Source organism: Patella vulgata, chromosome 1, assembly GCF_932274485.2.
Source record: "Patella vulgata chromosome 1, xgPatVulg1.2, whole genome shotgun sequence".
NCBI classification, from domain to species: Eukaryota; Metazoa; Mollusca; class Gastropoda; family Patellidae; genus Patella; species Patella vulgata.
The window spans coordinates 70,907,416-70,931,501 of NC_065879.2; the positions used below are offsets into that span (position 1 = coordinate 70,907,416).

At 34.2% G+C, this 24,086-nt stretch overlaps 1 protein-coding gene across 3 annotated transcripts; it reads right to left on the reverse strand.

The window, feature by feature from the left end:
• Positions 1 to 5,183: 5,183 nt before the first annotated feature.
• LOC126829408 (serine/threonine-protein kinase 3) lies at positions 5,184 to 23,818 on the reverse strand. 3 transcript variants are annotated; one of them, XM_050559274.1, is made up of 14 exons: positions 23,688 to 23,818; positions 21,240 to 21,317; positions 20,395 to 20,478; positions 17,667 to 17,862; positions 16,989 to 17,051; positions 15,461 to 15,625; positions 14,507 to 14,612; positions 14,003 to 14,064; positions 13,493 to 13,630; positions 12,310 to 12,423; positions 11,454 to 11,535; positions 10,625 to 10,747; positions 9,062 to 9,300; positions 5,184 to 8,900 (listed from the first exon to the last, which is right to left on the reverse strand). In XM_050559274.1, exons 1-14 carry the CDS (start codon positions 23,699 to 23,701, stop codon positions 8,742 to 8,744), a joined length of 1,623 nt encoding a protein of 540 aa, XP_050415231.1. In that variant the 5' UTR covers positions 23,702 to 23,818; the 3' UTR covers positions 5,184 to 8,741. The 3 variants fall into 3 exon arrangements, with proteins under 3 accessions (XP_050415231.1, XP_050415252.1, XP_050415241.1); XM_050559295.1 differs by lacking the exon at positions 20,395 to 20,478; XM_050559284.2 differs by lacking the exon at positions 21,240 to 21,317 and having other exon boundaries at positions 23,688 to 23,803.
• Between the last annotated feature and the right edge of the window lie 268 nt (positions 23,819 to 24,086).

The window sequence follows — 24,086 nt, forward strand, 5'->3', positions numbered from 1 at the left end:
CTTCTGGTTGTTAAATGATAGATCAGTGGTGCAGGTGAAGTGATCGGAAATGAAATAGGTGTTTAACATCCTACGTTTTTACTCCATGTCTAATGTAGACGGGAGGACTGTCGGTGGTGGGATAGGATTGCCCCCGGGATATGATACGTGCATACCTGCTTGACTAACATCGTTAGGATAATGTATTGATTCGTTTATTTCAAGAACAGTCACTTAGTCGGGTGTGTATTCACATGTAGATTGGTAAATCACTGAAGTAACAGATTTCATATTTAATCCATTGAACGGCCAAAATGTATATATAGCCTATATTATTGGTAATTCTATCTCTGACCATAATGTTACCCAGAGCCCATAGTATCGATCAAATTTGGGTGCTGGGGTTAATTTCAGTTTGGTAAATGAAATGAAATGGGGTTTAACGTCCTACTGTTCTGCTCCGACTGACCTAATGAAGAGGGGCATACGCCATACAGTGTGCTATGGGGGAAATTTTGTCCGAACAGCGGAACTACGGACTACTCTTATATCGAATTCCAACTACCAAGAGATCTTTTAAGTGCACGCCAATGCGTGCATGGGGCCTCGGGTTTTTGTCTCATCCAAAAGACTATAGGTGTCCCTTGCCCTGCCCTGTCCTTCACCACTGACAAGGGGGGATTTTCTCACCCAACGCAGTGATCGAACACTCAACCTCTAGGTTAGCGAGCCAACGTCTTACCCGCTGAGCAACCGTGGCTCCTTCAGATTGGTCATCGCAAACCCCTGGTTTAAAATGTAAACAGTAAACAATCCGTGAAGCACGTAGTTGGGGTTATTAAGAGGTTTTATACACGTCATATTTTGAATTTGTCATCTAACAAAGCAGAAATTATGTGTTGTATTTAAACCATTGGATCTGTTGATAGAATTTAGTCACCAGGGCCCTGTTTCTCGAAATCTTAAATAAAGATAAAATCTAAATTTTAGTAGATACTTCAATTTTGATTGACTAAGCACTAAAATCAACCTAATATTATCCAATCAAATAACTAAAATTTGGATTTTATCTTAGTTAAAATTTCGTGAAACATGCCCCTGGTTATTTTCTACCAAGTAGCTACAACCTATAAAATGCTTATACAGATCATTGTTCCAGTTAGCTAGAAGCCTGTTGTTCACTTCCCATTTGGGATTTAACCCTTTCCCTTGCAACATATTTCATACCTGATCCCTGACAACTGGGTGTAACACACCCGTACGTATACTAATTATATAGGAATAATATTTTATACCTGATCCCTGACAACTGGGTGTAAATGAAATAAAATGAAATGGGGTTTAACGTCCTACTGTTCTGCTCCTATGCTGGGCTAATGAAGACGGGCATACGCCATACAGTGTGCTATGAGGGAAATTTTGCCCGGGCAGCGGCACTATCGCCTACTCTTATATCGAATTCCAACTGCCAGGGGACCTGTTACGTGCATTCCAATGTATACACGGGATCTCGGTTTTTCGTTTCATCCGAAGGACTAGAAAGCTGTCCTTGTCAGGCCCTCCGTCCTACATAACTGACAAGGGGGAACCACGCCAGAAAATCTGGATGAACTTTCTCGGCCAATGCAGGCATCGTCGGATTAACCATGGTGGGGGCCCTGGGGCCTGGAACATGTGGGGGCCCCTGATCACCGACTGCGGAGCTGTGCCACCGCGAGCGCCGAAGGCGCGAAGCCCCGTAAGCGGAGTTCGGGGACACCCCCACCCCCCGAAATATTTCAGAAATTGGAGGCCGGAAACGTGATTTCCTGGCATTTCAGGCACTTGTGTGGAGCCATTTAGAAGTACCTCCCCCAGAAAAAAATAAAATTCTGCCACAAAATTAGTGCATTCTGGCGTTATTTCAGTGGACCAATCCATGCGAGTGCTATGAAATGATGGCATTACTAGAGGAGGGGGCTGGACGCAACTGAGATTTTTGTGGGGGGCCCCTCTAATGTGGGGGGCCCTGGGGCCTGTGCCCCATGGTTAATCCGGCCCTGAATGCAGGGATCGAACACCCGACCTCCAGGCTGGCGAGCCAGCGTCTTACCCACTTAACCACGTGATCCCCACAACTGGGTGTAATCCACCCGGGAGCTCCATATTTTTGTAATTACTCGCTTTTCGTTTTTTGGATTTGAACGAAACTCTGTCTAATCTTCAAGATAGTTGTTGTGCATTGCCGGATTGGTTCATTTTATCGTATTTGTATTTTGGTGGAATTTGTGAGGGTTCATTTTTTTTCTACAGTCCCTGACAACTGGGTGTATCACACCAGATCACCAGTCCATTAACCACAGACACGTCAGGTAGCAACTATGGTTGATTGTTTTCACTGGTCAACCAAGTTCATTTGCTGACAGAGAAATGGAGTTAAACCTCCTCCACTCAACACAAATGGTGTATTTTGAGACTCTTAATTCAATAATTTGCTTGCACACAGGGTTCTTCAGAAGTTGTGGAAACCAGAGAACCAAGAGAACACCCCCAAGCAAATCTGGACATCAGGCAACTGCCACAGAGTTTGTCAAGAACAATTTATTACAAAAAAATACAAGCCTGGACATACGTCTGCTGTGACACACTTTGTCAGACATCAATGTGATAATTTGTTTCTGACAAAGTCTGTCACAGCAGACGTATAAGATTAGCCGCCCCCCCCCCCTCCAAATAATTAATGCTCAGAACAGTAGTTCTCAAAACTTTTTTTGCCAACCGCACACCTTGGACAAGATGAAAACATAGCGGCACATCTTCCTAAATATATATGAAAAATAATTGAATTTTACAAAATAAATCAGGGTAAAATTTTGCGTAGAATACAATGCCGAGTTGTAATCAGCCCGTCGTTTGGGCGTTTTCGAGATATTCGGGGTCGAAGTTCAAATGGGTTCATTTGCACTGAAAGTGAATGCGCGGCCATTCTTGTATCATGAAAATAAGCTAAAATTGATCGAAAGTAATCACACTTTCAATAAAAATGTAAACTTGCTAAATTCACCATTGTTCTTTGTGACCCCCGAGGTCAAAATGTCACATTTTCCGTTTTAGCACTAGGAAGATTTAAAGTAATAAATGTCTGCGTAAAATATAAAAACTAAAGCGAAACCTGTTCTAATTAATAATAGGAACATTTAAAATTTATCTTTAGGTGGTCTTAACACCAAACTTTTACTTTGGAACGTCGAAAATGATCTTGCATAACAGAACCAAAACGCTTCGGAGCCTGTTTCAAAAATACGTAAAAACTGTTAAATCAAAATCTCACCGAATTAGTTTTACAACGAATGCTATACATCCAGTCTGGATGCCGTGTCACAAAGCCTGCCCAAATTTTCACCGCTAACATTTACCAATACGACATATATATCCTGTGAACTACTATGTACAATGCATTCGTCGGTTTTATCTGCGTCCATGTTCCGGCGAAATTCCGTCACAGCAGATTAACGTCGGTTTTCCTAGACTAGGATTCTCGGAAATCCACGTGGTCTGCAGGCTGGAGTCCAACACTGAAACTATTTAATTGTTTTTCAGATAACTAGTATCATTATGTATAACAATCGTTGTGAAAATAAATCGGAGAGATTTCGATTTGACAGTTTTTATGTATTTTTGAAACAGGTTTCAAAGTGTGTTGGTTCTGTTATGCAAGTTCATTTTCGACGTTCCAAAGTAAAAGTTCGGTGCTAAGACAACCTAAAGATAAATTTTAAACGTTCCTATTATTAATTAGAACAGGTTTCGCTTTAGTTTTTATATTTTACGTTGACATTTTATTGCTTTAAATCTTCCTAGTGCAAAAACGGTAAATTTCACCTTTTGACCTCCAGGGTCACTACGACTAAGGTGAATTTAGCAAGTTTACATTTTTATTGAAAGTTTGATTACTTTCGATCATTTTCAGCTTCTTTTCATAATACAAGAATGACTGCGCATTCACTTTCAGTGCAAATGAACTCATTTGACCTTTGACCCCGGATATCTCGAAAACGCCCCAACGGCGGACTGATTACCACTCGGCATCGTATTCTACGCAAAAGTTTACCCTAGAAAAGTTGGGTTTGGTTTTGTGCCCATTTGATGGACATCCCCCGCGCTGAGCCTCCAGTCTACTAGAATTATTCAGCAATGAAGTTTTTGTGTTTTTTTTATAATCCCTTACCACGAAAGCACTGCAGTCAATGGTGATTTCCTGTGATGCTGAACTGGACAAATTAATATATGCATAATAATACCAAGGTTGTGGACACACTAGAGGTCATAAATTTTATCCGATGTTGATGAAACTTACAACGTATGTTTATAACCGTAACTTCTTGGATTATGGACCCAGAATGTACGAAAATTCACATTTTTAGCTTGAGCTTGTGGACCCTCTAAGAGGTCACAATTTTTATTGATTTTAAAAACCGTTCAAATATATCACACCATTACGGCTGAACACAAATTCAAAGTTCAAATGGCCGTTCCCCTTTACGCAATTAATGTAAAAGCATACCCAGGGCGACCTTCGGATGTAAACTGTGGTGGCGACTACAGTCTGAACCAGAACACGAACACAAATGGCCCGGACCATTGGCTATTCAATATTGCGGGGTCCATGTCAGTTGTTTCGCCTGCTACATTTTCTGCTATTTTCTCATTTCTACTATGGGGATGGGGATGAAGAAATGCTTTTAAACATTTTCTTATAACGCTGACTCCATTCGGGTTAACTGGTAACATGGATCATTTCACAAAGTTTTTTGTCGTGGGCCTATATATATTCAAATAAGAAGATCTTAATCTGTCAAATTCATCAAGAAATATTCGACTGGTCAGTAAAGTTAACTAATCGCGACCCTCGCAACTGGGGGGCTCTTAACCCAAGGATCAGTATAAAGCTTGGCATTGTTTTTTCTTCTGAAAGTCTACGTTCTACTTCTAGAAGGCTCACTTCTATGGTTCGTCACTGTAGGCTATATAACTGAATAGTTAATACGTGCAATAACTTGGAGAAAAGGGTACTTGCGGCCAAATAATTGGGGTGGGGCACTTCGTCGGGCCTGTATATATATGGCAAGTCATAGACGGTGTACAACCATAGACGATTAGACGCAGACTAGTCATAGACACATAGAATGACTGAAACTACATGTAAATAAAGACAAACACAACTATGAACTTACGCTTGTACTTTACTGCAGTGTTTCGAATTTCATCAGTCAAAAAGCTGGCTTCTTTAGTGAGAAATTTTCTTAGCCTGCCGTTCAAAATTTCACGGCACACTAAGGAAGATCTCGGAACATGTGATATCAAAACCAAAGTAATCATATTGATGACAAATCCTCCAGATCCAGAGTAAAACATCACTGACCAACCCTGCTTAACACAAATGAAAGTGTTCCTTTAGAATAGTTTAAAAACCTTGCAGGTATAAAATAAGCAATGAAATAATCAGTGTTATAAAAATTCTTTTTTTATTTATTTTATTGTATATATACATGTTGTTTTATTATTATTATTAATAATTAAAATAATTAATAACATTCCTTTCACTCATTATACATCTTAATTACAATATAATTAAAACTAATCCTTCCATAAGTCTAACATTCACTTTCAAAAATTCACTTATCAAATTTAATTAAAAAACATGGGAGAGCCTCCATCTTCACAGAAGTTATGTGTAATGGCTCTATCAAATATAATAGAAGATTATTCTAAATTAAAGGTTATATATTAGAGCCAATAAAAATTATTTTAGTGTAAATTTTTATTTTGATTGTCTTATGACGAGGATAAATAAAAAAAAATTTCACTAAAATTCAAGAAGGTGCATGTGTGTAGCTAGTCCATGGAACATTGCTATGCATTCTGTCAAACAGACAACCAATCATAAAAATGAAGATTCATATGCATAACAATTCCTGGATTACGGAGGCACCCAAAAATCATCCTTTCCTGTAATCGAAATGATTAAAGATTCACTGTGGGTCTAGTTTTGAAATAAACATCTAATGGTAATTAAAATGTAGTTTTGAAGGGTTAGTTTTAACTTATATTTCATGATGGTCTGATATACAATATATTTACACAATATATACAAACAATTTACACTCGTTCTAGTATCTACAACATTATCTTTGGACATTTAAATACATTAATATTTCTATTATAACTCTTAAAACTATACATTCTTGTATCCCTCGGTATATGAGCAGTAGCAAGTCTATCAGGTAATATAAGACAGACCTTAATTAACTGTGAAACTCTGTGTCTGAGCTTACGGTTGGACTCTTGTTACAAAACTAAGCCAAAATAATTTTTTTTTTAAAAAGATTGTCGCCATATTGGATTTATGAATTATAATTTTTTTTTTATTTCCATTTCATTTTAGTTTTATGAGAGTAGTCCAGATATCAAAAATATTGGAGTATTCTCCAGGCAGTGAATAAAATAATATACATAGTTCTGTTTTAACCACAGTGCTTATTATAAGATAACGAATTCTGAAAAATAACCCGAGTTATAAGATGCATCCAATTCAAGCTTTAAGGATTACTCCTTCTCTAATATTAAATTTTGTCTAGTTTTCTCAGGAATACACTACATGTACTGTTATCTTGTCAGTATAATGTCCTTATCAAAATATTAACATAAATCTTAGAGATTTGATCAGGGATTTATTTAGGAAAACCACAAATAAATTTAATATTTAATGGATTGGTCAATTTATTATTAGAAAGAAATATGACTTTAGGGCACACAAATCAACATAAACCAGTATTGAAACAAATCCTATTTCATTACTAATGCAGACTAAAGGGGGATAATTTTAGTTGATAAAGTTATAAACACAAATTCAGCATTTGAAAAATAAAAAAAAACACAAACAAAAAATGAAATAAATTCATCATTTAAAAACAGTCTTGATTGCTTCAGTACAGAAGGCCTCATTTTTGACTACAATAAATATTGGTTAGAATGAAAAAGCATTAAATGTGCATACAGTGTCACAGGTCATGTAGATATTTCCGTTTTGAGATAATGATTTATCCTCAGCACTTGGACTGCTTGAAACTACTGCTTCCTCCAGCACATCAAACTGCTGAGTTATATGAACAGCTGTGAGCTATTTAAGGAAAGTATACTCAGACAGTTTAAGGTGGTCTAGGCAGCTTTGTTTCAGACAGTTTCGAAAACGAGCTACCTAACTCTGAACTCAATGTAAAAAAAAACATTTCAGAGAATCAGGATACCCCAGGATGCCAATAGGTATATTCTTACACAGCTATAGCTCTAGGTTCCATAAACAACAAAACCGGCATATTAACTCTGCCAGAAAAAATAACCACAAAATGAAAGGTATCAGTCACTAATAATTTCACATGTACATCACAGCTTATTCAATTATCTATCATTGAACAACAAAAAAAATCAATGACAAACAAAAGCTGTCCAGTAAAACATGTTTATCACATTAGTGTAAAACCCTTCCTGAAGCAATGTCGGGATAGTTTGACCAATATATTAAGTCATATCCTTTTTATTGAGGACCCAAATTTTAAACTGAAACGAAATGTATTTTTATTCAATTTTAAGAAAAAGAGCTTTTCATTTTATTCTATAATACCAGAAAATCTTTTGTCCACACTCAATGCAATATTCTTACAATACACATACTCAATATACATAGAAAATTAAATTTCTGAGACAAATAAAAATGTAAGCATAAAAAAATCAACATTAAGACAAATTAGAAATTATGCAAAAAGAGATGATTAACAAGTGCACTATCTTAAAACTTTAATTAAGAAAAAAAAAGTCTTTTCAGCATAAGTATCCAGCACCTAAAAAGAGAAATAACTAAGAAAACCTAAACCAATATAACATCAAATGTCCTTATCATTTTCTGCTTAGGCAATAGAAAATAAATAAATAAATAATTTTATGTCTTTCCAGTTCAATGTCTTTTAAATAATATGTAATGCACATTCAACTAAAATAAAATTGACACTTCCTCTTTGATTTGGGTGAAAAATAAAATTCCTGATTTTACTGGATTTTTATGTTGATTTGTTTTGAGGGATGATATTCCAGCAAATTAAGCAATTGTTGAGATACAACTGATATGTGTTCCTAAATCGAAACCGTAAGTCAAAAATAAAACAAAATCTAGAAAACACACCGACTTTCCCACATTACTGTATCAAAATCTGATCAACCCAATTCAATACATTACTTTGGCCTCAATCAAAGAGGTTTAACTCCTTCATCAGTTGGTTAAAAAGTGAAAACTGGAGTATAGTACCTCAAAATTTTGCCTTTGCTATTCTAGAAAAACAAAACATACACTCTGAGGTTAGTCTACGTCATTTATATCTGGTAACAATATGACTACTGAGATATCTAGGATAGTAGTCTCATACATCCAGATTTGGACAGTTTATATAATTTAAGTTTTAGTGACTGGTTATGTGAATCTTAACAGTTAGATTCAGAAAATGGTGGCAGGTGGTATACTAACTATTGAAAAACCAACACAGGGATATCATCGACTGATGTGTGTGTAAAAACTATCAGATTTCAGATACTGTCAGTATTCTCATAAATGGCTGTCCTATAAAAGTTTCAAAATCAAGGCTTCAAGACTATGACTGAATGACATTTTCAAGATAGGAAAAACATTTTATAGATAGTTTTCCCACTTGAATAAAAAATTAAAATAATGTCTTCTAGAAATTCTGTTGCCGCTTTTTCTTTGCGTCAATAGCTTCTAGAATAGGTTGTCGTTTGGCTTGATATCTACAACGTAACTCTTCGATCTCCCTTTCCATTTCTGGATCAAGGTCGGCCAATCTCGCTTCTAATTCTTCATATGGCATATTCCTTAACTGAAAAACATGATTCAAATAAAGGCCTATTTAATTGTCTTTACCAGACACTCCACTGACAATGGTAAACCAATCCAGAGGAACTTTCAGAATTGATCCAAGCTCCCATTTTCAATAATTAAAGCCAATTTAAGATTATTTATGATATTACATGTACTTACAAATTCAAAATCTCCATCATAGAGACATCTCTGAAAGTGGTGGGGTGGAGTGATCTGTTTAGGTTGTGATGAGGTGGACGTAGTGCTGGGTTGTGTTTTGGCTGGTTGTTGAGCAGGGGCGGCTGGGGTAGATGTTTCTGACGGCTTTTGATTTTTTGCTCTCTCTTTTTCCTCCTTTTCAAAATGATCGAGATATGCTGGTCGGTATTTTTCTTTTCCTGCTGTACTTGTATCATGACCTATTAAAAAAAAAAAATTAAATTTAAATGGAAATATAATGGGAGGTGAATTTCTTACTGTTTGGAACTAGCCAGGTAGGTGCTGTGAAGGTAAATGAGAAAAATTTGGCTTTCACAGCAGCGCCATTTCTATTTCCAACTAGTCATTTCGGGACTAACACACGGTTCAATTTTATTTCAATAATTCGGTTGCACATGGGGGTCTAGCAGTGGGACGAAACCGGAGTACCCGGGGTTGGACGAGTGACAATACTCCTTATCACGTACAACCAGGGAATCGAATACCACACCAGTTGACTCAATGACAGGCTGTATGTTACAGCGCGCACATGCTAACCATTCGACCATCCAACCCCCTAAATACACTTACATATCAAAACAGTCAAAATAACATTCTACTATCACACGAATCTTGTTAAATTTCTTACTCGGAGATTATATTATGTTTTAGTCCTGGCACGATATATCATTGAATACATATATCGCGATTAACCTTCTACGATGTGCGTATTGAATAGCAAGACACTGAATTGCGATTCTTTTTTTTTTATGATTTTTTGTCACTTCAGTAAGTAACCTGTCACTCTCTTAATTATCCACGTCACACATTATCCATAGGTACACAAACACTCTTAAATTGTTTTGCTCGTTATTTTGATCCACATCAATATGGTGATATAAAACAAGTTTTATTTCTTAACCATGGACAGGACTACTACTAAAACTATCAATTATTCATTTATCCTGTTATTTTCTTGGTAAATATTAACCTGGTTATAGATCGTGATATGAACTATATCATAGCACCTGAATGGTAATACGTACGTATCGTGACTGCAATACCCAACACTATTAAGGTTACATTATGTGAGAGAGAGAGAAATGGGGTTTAACGTCCACTCGACACAAACTAGGTCATTTCGGGACTAACATGGTTTAATTTTATTTCAATAATTCACTTGTGCTTAGGGGTCTTTAGCAGTGGGAGGAAACCGAAGGACCCGGAGCAAACCCACGAGGTTGGACAGGCGACCCTACTCCTTGTCACGTACAACCAGGGAATCGAAACCAAGCCAGTTGACACAATGACAGACTTTATGATACAGTGCATACATGCTAACCATTCAGCCATCCAACTCCCCCCCCCCCCCCATTACATTATGCAAATATTGAACATGATTTGAGCTTTAATGATTGACAATAATATTGCTATTTTACTATTTTAAAATTAAAGTATTTGATATTCAGAAATTATTGATAAAGATATTTCTGCTTCATAATCTGCTTCTAAATTTATACTTTTTATGAAAACTGTTCTACTCACGTTTCATAGTACTATCATCTTCTTCAGGGTCCTCATTTATCACCATAGTACCAAACTCGGAATTTAATGTATTAGCTTCACTATTGACTATCACACTACCTGCGGTACCATCCTTTAATGTATCTACAGAAAAATATAGTAAGATATATTATCCCATTATAGACACGAACACAACATAATTTTACATGGGCATTAATTCCATCAATAATGATTGAAAAATTATCTTTATGTTGCAATAATAAAGCTTTGATCTACCATCCAAATCAGTTAATAAATTCATATAGTTTGCTAGTCTACCTATGAACATGATTTTTGATCACTAGAATCATTGAATTACACGTCCCTTCAACACCTCCAAAAACATTAACCCCAGATATATTTGGACCAACAATAATCCTGTTGATTTCCTGGGTAACCACGCTGTACTATTTCTTGTTACAGATCAATAAGTTTCCTTATTTAAAATTAACAAACATAAGGACTAGAAAATGTTCCTTAAATATTAATACAAAACACATTGGCCAGGCGACATTTTAGCCTGAATGGTCATGGATCACATTAAGACGTCAGCTGAAGTTCTGTTATCTCAGAAAAGAAAAGACGTCAGCTGAAGTTCTGTTATCTCAGAAAAGAAAAGATGCCAGCATGCTGTACAAATGTTCATAACTTTCATTAGGACTGATCAATTTGAATAATTTTTACACCAATATGCTTTTTGCCTAGACTAATTTTATTGTCAATGGCCTTTTAGCTTTTAAACACTTTTGCGGAGATTTCTTGCCAGTGTTGATTTGTTACTAGCATATAGAGAATATTAATATTATTGTACCTGAGTCTGTAGCTTTCATTGTACCATCAACATGATCTGTATTTTTAACCATTGTACCACTATCATTCTCTACATCATCATCCTACAAAAACATAACACATATTATCAAATATGACCTTCTACATTATTACATACTTATCTTATTATTAATTATTTAAGGGATTTCAGATCATAGGTGATTGTCTATTTTATGTTGTATACAGAAAGGTTCATCTTAAACACACATATTACATTTTTCTCTGTCAAACTCACCCAGCTTCTTATACATGATATCATTCTGAAACACTATTTGCGTGAAAGATGTCATTGTACTCTACTTAGCTTCCAGAACCATTAAGTTCAATATGTATTTTAATGAATCACAAGTGAATGTACTTTCACTAGATTAGATATGAAACTAATATGATGTGACTAGACCTGGGATTTAGGAGTGATGTGATCCAAATGGAAATGGGAGTGATGTGATCCAATTGGAAATGGGAGTGATGTGATTCAACTGGAAATGGGATGATGTGATTCAACTGGAAATGGGAGTGATGCAATCCAACTGGAAATGGGAGTGATGAGATTCAGCTGGAAATGGGAGTGATGTGATTCAACTGGAAATGGGAGTGATGCGATCCAAATGATTGGGAATATGGAATGACTTAAAACTGACGAATGTCATTTTCATATTTCAATTCATACTTTTTTTTATAAATACCAAACAGAATTGAAACCATTAGTGGTCTGATATTCCTTTTAGTAATTCAACTTTCACAATATGGTAGTTCGCAAGGGATTGAAAATCTCTCAAATGACAATCAGTGACTTCGAACAGAATTTGATGAAAAAACAAAAATAGTTTAATACTTACAGAATCATCTCCATTAGACATATGATGTAAACTATTATTCTTCTGTATTTCATGGGCTTCTTTTATCATTTTCTGTAGAACAGCACATGACTCTGATTGTGTTATAAACTCATGCTGTAAATATATATATATTTATTTAAACATAAGAATTATCTAACATTCCACAACAGTTTACTACTGACTCTACCCATATTACATGGCACAGGAAAGAAAATAAAACAGTTATACATCCTACTCTTATTTTAAAGTTACAATTTCATATTTTCTAAGAAAGTCAAAACATAATTATTTCCATGTCTTTTGCTCAATAGGTTGTCAACTCACTATTATACGATCACAGGTGTCATTCTCACACTTAAAACTCATTTACACAGGAAATAATAACACAATTACCTCCCAATTACCTCCCTTGTTTTCTATTCTCCACCATGGAGTAGCTTTTTTCAAACGTTTGAATTTGAAGAGGAAAATGATATTTTTGCCAATTTCTCAACTGGCAATAGTGAATTATAGGATTAATAGGATTATTCTTTAACAAGGTAGGACTGTTTATAGATACCATCTATTTTAAGGCTTTATTTTAATAAATTTTAAAAATATAACGTAAAAATATGAAATTGCAACTTTAATTTACAACTGCCAGGGGATCTTTAATATGCCACCAGTAGTATACACAGGTCACAACTAGATGGTTTTACTTGCCAGGTCCTCAGTCCTGTATAGATGACAAACAGGAACCAAACTGGAAAATCCTGAGGGATCTCCTGGTAAGTGAGCTAGGGTCATAATAGCATACTCTGCAGGTGCTTCCCATGCTCAATATACTATTGTCAAAAAATGCTATCTGTAATCTGTCGACAATACAAAGTCTGATAGCCAACATACAATGTGCTGACATGAATCTATGACACAAATATACCATATTCTTTCCCAGGTAAAATGTTACTTGATACTTTAAATGGTACCAACTGATCAAGCACAATATCTTTTAAAAGGTCAGACAGAAACATACATCAACTTTTTAAAAGTTGGATTATCTTTATCCGAGGCATATGGAATGTGGAGTAGCTGTAGATGTTCTGTTCAGATTGAGAAATAGCCCCAAATGCCATCTTGGACTTGTGGCAATAACCACAATGCATTTGAACAAAATGTTTTCGAAATTGTCAAAACCCAATCCAACCTCTAATAATTCTTTAGCTGTAGCTCGTTGTTCTGGATTCTTGATCAAACATTTACTAACAAAATCTATAAACTCTGGAGACCATTTGTCAGGATTACGGAAAGATGGAGGTGGTTTGGTTGGAATCATAAATATTGCCTACAATATACAAAATATAATGAGAACATCTTTAAACTTTGCTTTAGGCAGACTCAACACTACATGTACTTTATTGTAGACGTATAACCAATCTACCAACATATATTACATGTAACAAAAATATTCTAATATTCAAATATGAATAGTTTTTTTTTAAGGCTTACTCTAAGTGAATTTTGAATATTCTTTATTCAATGTCATTTAAATCTAATGTAATTTGTTCTGTTATTAATCTCTTCCTTCAAAATATTTACTAATACTGTGTCAAAGAAAACAACCTAGAATAAACAAACACATAATGGAAAATATATTTGAAAGAGCTATTGTGAGAAGATTCTTCTCGGTGAACACTAGGATATTTAAGAGATTTACCCTCATTGGATGAATATCACCATAAGGTGGCTTCCCTTCAGCCATTTCTAATGCTGTTATACCTACAAGAAAAATTTTCAACTACTTAAACACACTTCAACTAAGATATTATGGCTTTATAATAAGAAATGGTGAGATCTATTTTACTGATCCTTATTTATGCAGGGCTCAATAGCAGTTTGAGGGAGAAGAAATCATAAAATTTAGCAAGGATTGAACTCTCACAGATGCTAGTCTGTTGGTCAGTAGAGAAATGCTTTATCTGATTCAACCACATTCCTTCACTTTCAAAAATTTGTTATCAGTTCAAATATTTCAAAATTTGGTGTAATATCACAGTTTATTATAACACATAAATTAATACACATATTGAGAATTTCTACAAGACTTTTCTGAAAGTGGTCAACATGTTTGGATCAGAAAATGTGAATGACTTTCCAAAAACAAAATATTATTAAAATTTATCTCTGCTTTGAAAAACGACTAATTTCTTTAGTCACTTACCTAAACTCCAGATATCAGCCACACAATCATAACCAATTTCTTGAATAACTTCTGGTGCCATCCAATATGGAGTTCCAATCACAGTATTTCTCTTTGCCATTGTATCCTAAACAACAAAAATCATGTTTGGTTAACTTTTGCATTCAAAATTAATTTTTTATCTAACTTTTGAAATAACATTTCTAGATTGAATTTGTCTTATTCATTGCCAACATTGAGAAATCTTTAAGTATTCTGTAATAAGACAGCTGTTATGTTTTGACATCTGTAAGAAGGTAAAGACAGTCTCTGACAGATCTAATGAAATAGGAAATATGTTCCAATTTCTCCTTGCAGAATACTGTAATCACTAATTTGACGAACATTTTAATCAGAAATGAAATGAAATGGGGTTTAACATCCTACTGTTTTGCTCCGAACTGGGCTAATGAAGAAGGGCATACGCCATACAGTGTGCTATGAGGGAAATTTTGCCAGGACAGCAGCACTACGGCCTACTCTTATATCGAATTCCAACTGCCAAGGGATTTTTTACGTGCATGCCAATGTGTACACGGGACCTCGGTTTTTCGTTCCATTCGAATGACTAGACAGCTTTCCTTGTCAGCCCCTCCGTATTTTAATCAGTAACAGATCTATATAGATATGTACGACATATGTATCTGAACTGTACTGTATATCAGAAGAATTCTTGGGAAAAAAAACCTTCTTCTTCTTGGGGGAGCAGCATAGACTCATTGACTTGCTAACCTGGAGGTCTTGTGTTTGATCCCAGTTTTGACCGTGAAAGTTCATCAGTATTTTCGAGTGTGGTTCCCTCTTGCCAGTGGTGCAGAACTGATGTCCTGGCAAGAAACAACATATAGTCCTTCAGATGGGACTAAAACCGGGGTCCAGCATACACATTAAAAGTAACAATTTGAATATACAGGGTGAAAACTCTAATATACTTACTGTCAGCTGTCCTGCTACACCAAAATCTGCTAATTTAGCGTGACCGTCGGAATTAAGTAATATATTGCCAGCTTTTATATCTCTGTGTATTTTACGTCTAGAGTGAAGATAATCTAGACCTTTTAATGTGTACGATAAAACAGTTGCAATCTCTGTCTCATTTAACTGAAATATCAAATCATAACGCAATCATAAAACAGCCAATATTCAATTTTCTTTTTTTTTAAATAATGGCACTGATTATCATTTGAAGTATTTTGAACCCTTTGCGAACTACATTATTGATACTCTAAAATGAATAGCATTCCAAAAATGTTCAGTATTTAAGCCGATATGGTGAATTGAAATTTGGCAGACAATATAAACAGGCCAGCACCTCCAACAAATTGAGAGCAATGGTGGCTAAGCGGGTAAGACACTGGCTCGCTAGCCTGGAGGTTGCTGGTTCGCTCCTGGTGTTGGTCGAGAGAGTTTGTCAGGATTTTTCTGGAGTGGTTTTCCATTGTCAGTGGTGCAGGACAGAGGACCCGACAAGTATAGCTGTCTAGTTGTTCAGATGGGACCAAAAACCGAGGTCCTGTGTACACATTGGCATGCACGTAAAGACTCCTTGGCAGTTGGAATTCGATATGTAGCAGGTATTGGCGCCGCTGTCTGGTCAAAATTTCCATCATAGCACAATGTATATATGCCGTATGCCCGTCTTAATTAGCCCAGTTGTAGCAGAACAGTAAGACGTTAAACCCCATTTCATTTCATTTCCAACAAATTGGGTAAAATCTTTCCAGAGGATGCCAAATATTGTGAAAGTTTCCATTCACCATATCTTTGCAAATGAAAGGAAATGAACCAGTTTTGCACTGATATACCTTTTAGAAATTCAACCTCACAATATTGTAGTTTGTAAGAGATTCATAATCCCTCAAATGACTATCAACAGCTTAAAGTTACACGTAGTAACTCCATAACATTGGAAAGAGAAACATGATTTCAATTATATAGAATGCAACCTATTGACAACTACAAATGACAGTCACAGAATGTATAATCAAGGCTTTTAACCAGCTGTTTGTAACTGGCTAGAATTGTTTGATGTTTGAAAAGCTTGTGGAAAAAAACTAAATTTCACTAGAACTTCTCAGGACTGATTCATGCATTATTTACTTGTAGTAATATCAGGTGATAATACATGAAGTACATGTACTTGAAATCCCACAAATATTCGATTATTCGCTTAAAACAAATTTTTAAAGATTTTGAACTGATTTCTGGCATTCGTAAATTATGTCAATTATAGGTAATGGAATTTGATCTTGTTTTTTGTCTATATTCTGTAATATTAATCAATGCAATCAACTTGAATTCAAAAATAACCAAACATGCAAAATAAAATGATCATTTAAATTGAATCGAATACCGATATTCTTATAGCATTCAAATAATAAATATTTGAATAGTAAAATCTGTATGCAACGTGTGACCCCTATGGAATACTACATGTGTGTCGTTTATCGGTTCCGATACTTACCGTTTTATTTCGAAGTCTCATTATATCTGATAGTGATCCAGCTCCACAATATTCCATCACAATCTAAAAATACAATAAAGAATTAAGTGAACATTTAACAATCTTGGTCCATGCTGAGATTCAAAGTCAGGATACTCTCGTGAAAAGTTTAGTTCTCAAATTGACAAACTATTGTGATCAGTCAAGATGTAATAATTAAGCCAATGAACATCATTTATATTACTTGGGGTCATTTTTTCAGCCAATCCAAAGTGTTGTTGAATTGATTAGGTTATTTAACATATTAATTGTAGACTATCCTGCGGCTTGGATTCAATCAGATTAAAAACTGTCCCATCAAATAATTCACCTAATACTTATTGGTGGTGCTGGACTGTTTATATTGGCTGCAGACCATACCGAATATCCAATTCATCATACCTTATTCACTTCAGTGATGTAAATTATACTTGATGAACGGAGAAAACCCACGAGGTTGGACAGGCGACCCTACTCCTTGTCACGTACAACCGGGGATTCGAAACCACGCCAGTCGACTCAATGACAGACTTTATGATACAGCGCGCGCACGCTAACCATTCAGCCATCCACCCCCCCCCCCCCCACAATATTGTAGTTTGGTATAGATATACTCAACCTAAATGACAATTAGCAGCTATAAAATTAGTATAAGCTTACCCATAAATCTGTGTTTTTGAAATAACTTCCATAATATTTAACAATAAAGGGGCTATCACACTGTTGCATTATGGATATTTCTTTGATAATTTCTTGTAAATCTGTATCAACAGGAACCTGTTTAATGGCCAGATACTGATCTTCATCAAACTCATCTGCTTCTTTATATCGTGCCTTGAACACACTGCCATATGACCTAGGTGAAATAACAATATCATGAAAAATTAGGTACTAACAAAATTAATTGTAAAATTTTTATTAAAAATGAATTATGTTCATTAAGAGCTAAGTCTGCCTATTGTAGATCTTTCTTTTGGTATCAAATGTTATATAAATTATTAATAAAATTTAATCACATGAAAGGACCATAATCAACTCACTAGATCATAGGATGATTGTGATTTTGAACAGATTGAAACACGGTTGCAACTGAATAAATTAATCTAAAAATGGATAATTGAGACTTTATTATCGTAACAGAGAGAGAGAGAGAGAAATGAAGTTTAACGTCCACTCGACACAAACTAGGTCATTTCGGGACTAACATATGGTTTTTAATTTTATTTCAATAATTCGTTTGCGCTTAGGGGTCTTTAGCAGTGGGAGGAAACCGGAGGACCTGGAGAAAACCCACGAGGTTGGACAGGCGACCCTACTCCTTGCCACGTACAACCGGGGATTCGAAACCACGCCAGTCGACTCAATGACAGACTTTATGATACAGCGCGCGTACGCTAACCCTTCAGCCATCCACTCCCCCTTATTATCGTAACAACAGTAGCAATGAAAATCGACACTATACTGTTCCTTAAACAGTCATAACTTCTCTCATAATCTAGTAATTTGACTAAAATTTTCAATATATTCATTTTTCATTACCGGTATCTTTTTTTAAACTACTATCAAGAACAACCAGCTCTTTATCTAAATCTTACATAATGCATCTTTAATAGAAAATTATACAGTGTACATTATTTTAATAAATTTCAAAAAATAATATGTAATTAAATGGTAACCTAATTATAATATTCTTCATTTAATTATTGTTTCAAAATTAAGATTTTGACTGATCATATTTGATAAATGACAAAATTAATTTTTAATATTAATATCAAAATTTCATGAAAAAAATACATAGAGAAAACCAGTGCACAATAAATATCATGCATTTAAAGTTATGAAATACAGCCACATTCTACAAGCACATCTTCTAGACATGCTCAAAAAACATTTTGCAATCATAGTTTGATCACACACCATTTCCTAAACTGGCCCTAATATGAGCAACAAGACAAAAATCAGTGACTAGTGTCTTAACTGTTCACTATAATGCTCACCTATTTACCTTTAAATAAAATTTGAATGAACAGAAGACTGTTTCTTTATCAAATTCAGTCAAAATGAATTATAAAAAAAACAAGGTCCCATGTACACATTGGCGTGCACGTAAAAGATCCCAGGAAAGTTGGAATTCATTGAATTTTTCAAAAGATCGACAAATCTTTTTTGGGTGTGTCTCAGAATTATGGAGGCATAAAATAAAAAGGCTGCATGTAGAATATGGCTATAGTGTACATGTATACATGTATTACTTCTTCATCAGTTACATATAGAGCATGACTTTAACAAGCGTGCATAAGCCTCATGCTTAATTCTAAAAGCCCAGCAACAAGTACAAAATATATAATTAAAAGTAATAAATAAACAAAAAAGAAAATTTTCTAATAAAACTGAAAATAAAATCAATAGGCAAACTTTACGCAGATACACATGTCAATATATTGTAAATTACATTCGGCCACCCAACACCCTTTCATCATATGGAAAACAATTATATCTGTGATTTGAGACTATCAAGTTACATTTTTTTCAACATGTTCCTTAATGAATTTGGGAATCAAGGATTAAAACATTAAGTTTTTTAGTTATTATTAGTATTATTACCAAAATTATTTAAATAATGATAATTTTTTATAATATATTGCCATTGCCATTAACATATTGCCATTAACATATTATATATTGCCATTTATGTATGATATATTGCAATTTCTGTAATATATATTGCCATTGTCTATAATATATTGCCGCTGTACTATTGTATATTCATTTATTAAGGTATTACAGTACTTAAACTATTACATATATTGCCATTAAACTATTATATATTACCATTAGAATGCTTTACACCAATAAAATAAATCTATTCAATCAGCTTACAAAAAAAGTCATTTATGCTCATTTGCTTTATACTTTACATTTAGAAAAAAATAATAATACATACCCTTAACCTAAACAAATATGTTTTTAAATATGACAATGAAATATTATTTTTCTTAACACCATTAAAATAAATACACCCTACTCATACATGTAAGGGTTATTACAATACTATTATTTGCACTGAAATTATTAACTGGAAACAACAAAAATAAGGTTACAATATTTTATTTTTCTTCTCCAAATAAATATTTCCAGTATTCTTTACACCATTAAAACAATTATTCGTACTCATAAAGATTATTATAATGTTATTTTTCCCCAGTTTTATTTTTCTAGACGCTACACCACAAAGATAAATATTTCATAAATAAGGTTATAAAATATTATAAGTTCTCCAAATAAATATTTTTCTTCACACCATTAAAATAAATATACTTATAAATAAGGCAATTATAAAATAATATACAGGTACAATAGTCCAATATTTTTCAGTTTTTATTCTTACCCTTCTCCCAGTTTGCCTACGATTTCAAAAACTTCTTCCGGGGGTCGTGTCAAACTTTCTTCACTAAGTCTCTTTAATCTACAGCTATTCGAACAAAAAAGAAAAGATAAGCATGCAACTAAATAGCAAAAATTAGACATGCACTACAGGGCTCTCAAATCACAATTTTGTCAGACGGACAATGTAATAAAAAAACTAACTAAGTCTAAAAACTAAACCCTAACACCAGGTGCTTATTCCTGTCACACAAACAGACAGATCTATATTGATGTTAATTTCTGAGTAGTCCATCATTGACTGACAAATTGTCATATTGAAAACCCTGATGCAGAAAATAAGCCATTCCTCACCTTTGACAGTTTGATCAGAACATACTGTACACAAGCCTTTGTCAAACTGTCAATTAAACTTTTAACTAAATACTTTCTCAATTATTGTAAAGAAGATCATTTAGTAATATAGACACACTTTTTGGGCAGTCATTTACGTCCACGGGTTATGATTAGTTGTGTGTACTGTGTAGCATTATTGCATGTTTTTCACACAATTTTTTCTATCATAGAAAGATTCTGAACAAGGGAAATTCAAAGGAAAATGAAAGTACTTAGATGTACTGTAAGATAATGATTAATACCCTAAGCAAATTGGATGTTACTCTTAATGCTCATGATTCATGAATGAATAAATTAGAATGAAACCTCAAGCAAAAGAGAAGCAAAATGCAACATTGAACATTCAAGGCAAGGACAGGCAAGATTTAAAAACACAAAATAAATAATTAAAGATTCCAAAACAAAAGAGTGTAAACTACGATTAATCTCAGCAGACTGACAGTCATGTCTTACCCTCGACCAATTTTACACATGATGTCAAAAACTTCATCAGGTTGTTTAGATAAATAGTCATCACTTAACTTCTTCACACTGAACAGAACAGGAAAAAAATTGATTGTTATCAAATCAGAGAACAAAATATAAATCTTACCCATACACAATTTCAAATTGATTTTTTAACAATTTTTTTTTTTTTTTTACTTTCATTTTAGTTACACTAACATAAATGAATACACTCTACTACTGTAACAATCTTTTTGTTACAAACCAACCAACTCAATTCTGTTCATAAAATAGGTATTAATTTAATCATCTCTATCACTGTTGACACTTACATAACGTGTAATATTCTGTAGACAACGCACTATGTATCAAAATATACATTTTCTCAAAAATAAATTCAAATTTTAAGATCATTATTATTTTGAGACTTGGGGACTACACGTAGTTAATAGGTAATGGGGTAATCCTAAAAAAATATATGTGTGTTGTATTCATGTATGGTTTGTTCTCAGTTTTATTCAGCAACCGTTTTATACATGTTATTACTTAACTTGGGGGTATTCAATTTTTTTATAACATTACATACCATGTACATATATTTGAACAATGTACACTTAATTGTAGCCAAATAACATCACAAAAAAAGCATCGAAGGCCCATTGCCAAGAAGACTAAAGTCCATTTAATATTTTGGCACCTGTACAGTACATGTACATGTATATAGAAGTGGTTGATATACATGTACATTCCTTTCTGCCCACCTGGTTTCCATGGCATTTAGTAAATAAATAGCCCCAACCCTGAAAGTTCTATACACCTACCTTTGTTTGTGAAAACAAAGTGTAAAATACATGTTTTCTCCGAACACATTAACCTGAATAAAAACCTGATTACTGGAAATATTTAAGTAAGACTTTCAGAAATGATAGACATGAGTATTTCAAACACAATTCCCACCAAAAATTGTGAATATGAAACGATGTCAAATAAGAATTATAACACTTGCTGATCCTGATATGCTCAAATGTGCTACTGATACCAAAAACAGCTCTACACTCATGAGTACAAATGTACAGCCAAATCTCATTATTCCACACATTTAGGATCAGATCCTATCCATTTTTTTTTTTATTACCAGGATTGTTCTCTCTTTTCCACTGAAATTTTTGTGAATTTTACTATGTATGTGCACTTTGGTTTACCAATTTTTACCATCTCTGCATTCCAGGAACCAAGATCGATAGAAACAAGGCAAATTCAATAGTGTATTTACATCCTTATGTTGTAATGTTGATGTTGATATTTCATTAACCCAGATTATCAGATTATAAATGGATAAGAATTTTTTGAGAAATGGGTTGCAAATACATGAAAATAGTTTTCCTTATAAAGACATCCAAAATTCACGTATCTAAACTCCTGTGACAGACATTAGCTAAGGAAAAGTTAAAAAGATTTGGCCCTTTTAATGCAGATTTAATACAATGTACATGTACTATGAAGTACCCCACTGCTCTACTGCTCTCACATGCTGTAAATCCACTAATTGTGACTGGTTGGACTAGTCTCTGAGAACGTAAATTTTACAAGAGCTAATTTTGATTATATGTTGAAAAGCTAATTATTTTCATCTGATAATGTGGTACATGTGTACCTGTTAGTATATGTGGTAATTTAGTATTGGGTAGTACTGGATAAATAGTGAACAGGAGCAAGTCAATAAAATAGTTACCAAACAGTTTTTCTTTACAGCATTTTCAAATTGATGTTTTTAATGATGTTCAGGATGCTATGACATTACCCAGGTGAAATCTTGCCAGACATATCGTCACATAGCTAGCATGCTCACCGATCACATTCTTTACAAGGATATGTTTACTATTTAGCTTTTTAATTTCTTTTTATGGGCATGGACATCATATATGGAAATAGATATTTGAACACGTCCACAGGCGACACAGTGCGCTTATTCCTGGTTAGGCAGCCACTGGATTTTTTCACAATGTGCAGTACATTATGGGAATAGCTTCATTTGAAATTAAACACGCCATAGGCCTGTAACTTTTTTTGTAATCAAAGGAATAGCTTAGAATCACCCACTACCCTACCCACTACTGTGGCTGGAGGCCAGACGAAAGACATCTGACGAGGAACCATTTCTTGGGAAGGGTCAGATATTTCAGATTATCTGCTTCTGGTATTTCGTTATTAAAATTAGCTGTAGTCTAAGATTTATCATTATTGACATCTGACAGTGTAAATGTGGATCTTTAGCTCAAACTGAACTCTGAAGGAAAGTGTTCCTTCTTATGACTTCTTGTAATATAAAGTAGTTCGTAAAGTTCGTCTAGCGAGTGTCAATTTTAGCCAGGCGAAATTTCTGCTCGTTAATGAAATTTTTCGCACTTAGCCACATATTTTTATATTCTAAATACACAGTCTAATTAACAAACGTACCTTTGATTCGACATTTTGAATCCCTCTTTTCTAATTTACAGATATAATAGTAATTTTCAAGACAAATATTGTAACATTTTTCTTTACAGCATGTTCCCGGAAGTTGGCTCTCAAGTCGGTCGATAGACTCGATTATCTAAACTATTATTTATATTGCGAAAATCGATGTAATTTTAGTAACTAATTAATCAAGGCTACAATGACATCTCGTGAAATATCGCCCGTAATAATTTAGGAAGTTGGACTTGATTAGATACTGTTTGTATTCGATTAGGTTGATACGTTCATATAACTTATGAAATGTACATGTAAGAATAAAATCCAGAAAATAGACAGAATAGCCTCGATTGTCAAAACGAATATAAGTTTCTTCTCTGAAATGCTGGATAACAAAGAATG

Excerpts from the sequence above, each read along its gene's own strand:
- LOC126829408 (XM_050559274.1), bottom strand. Across the intron at positions 17,863-20,394 it reads GTAGGCAAACTGGGAGAAGG|GTCATATGGCAGTGTGTTCA; the intron begins GTAAGAATAAAA and ends TATTTCACCTAG. Across the intron at positions 12,424-13,492 it reads CAGCTAAAGAATTATTAGAG|CATGAGTTTATAACACAATC; the intron begins GTTGGATTGGGT and ends ATATATTTACAG.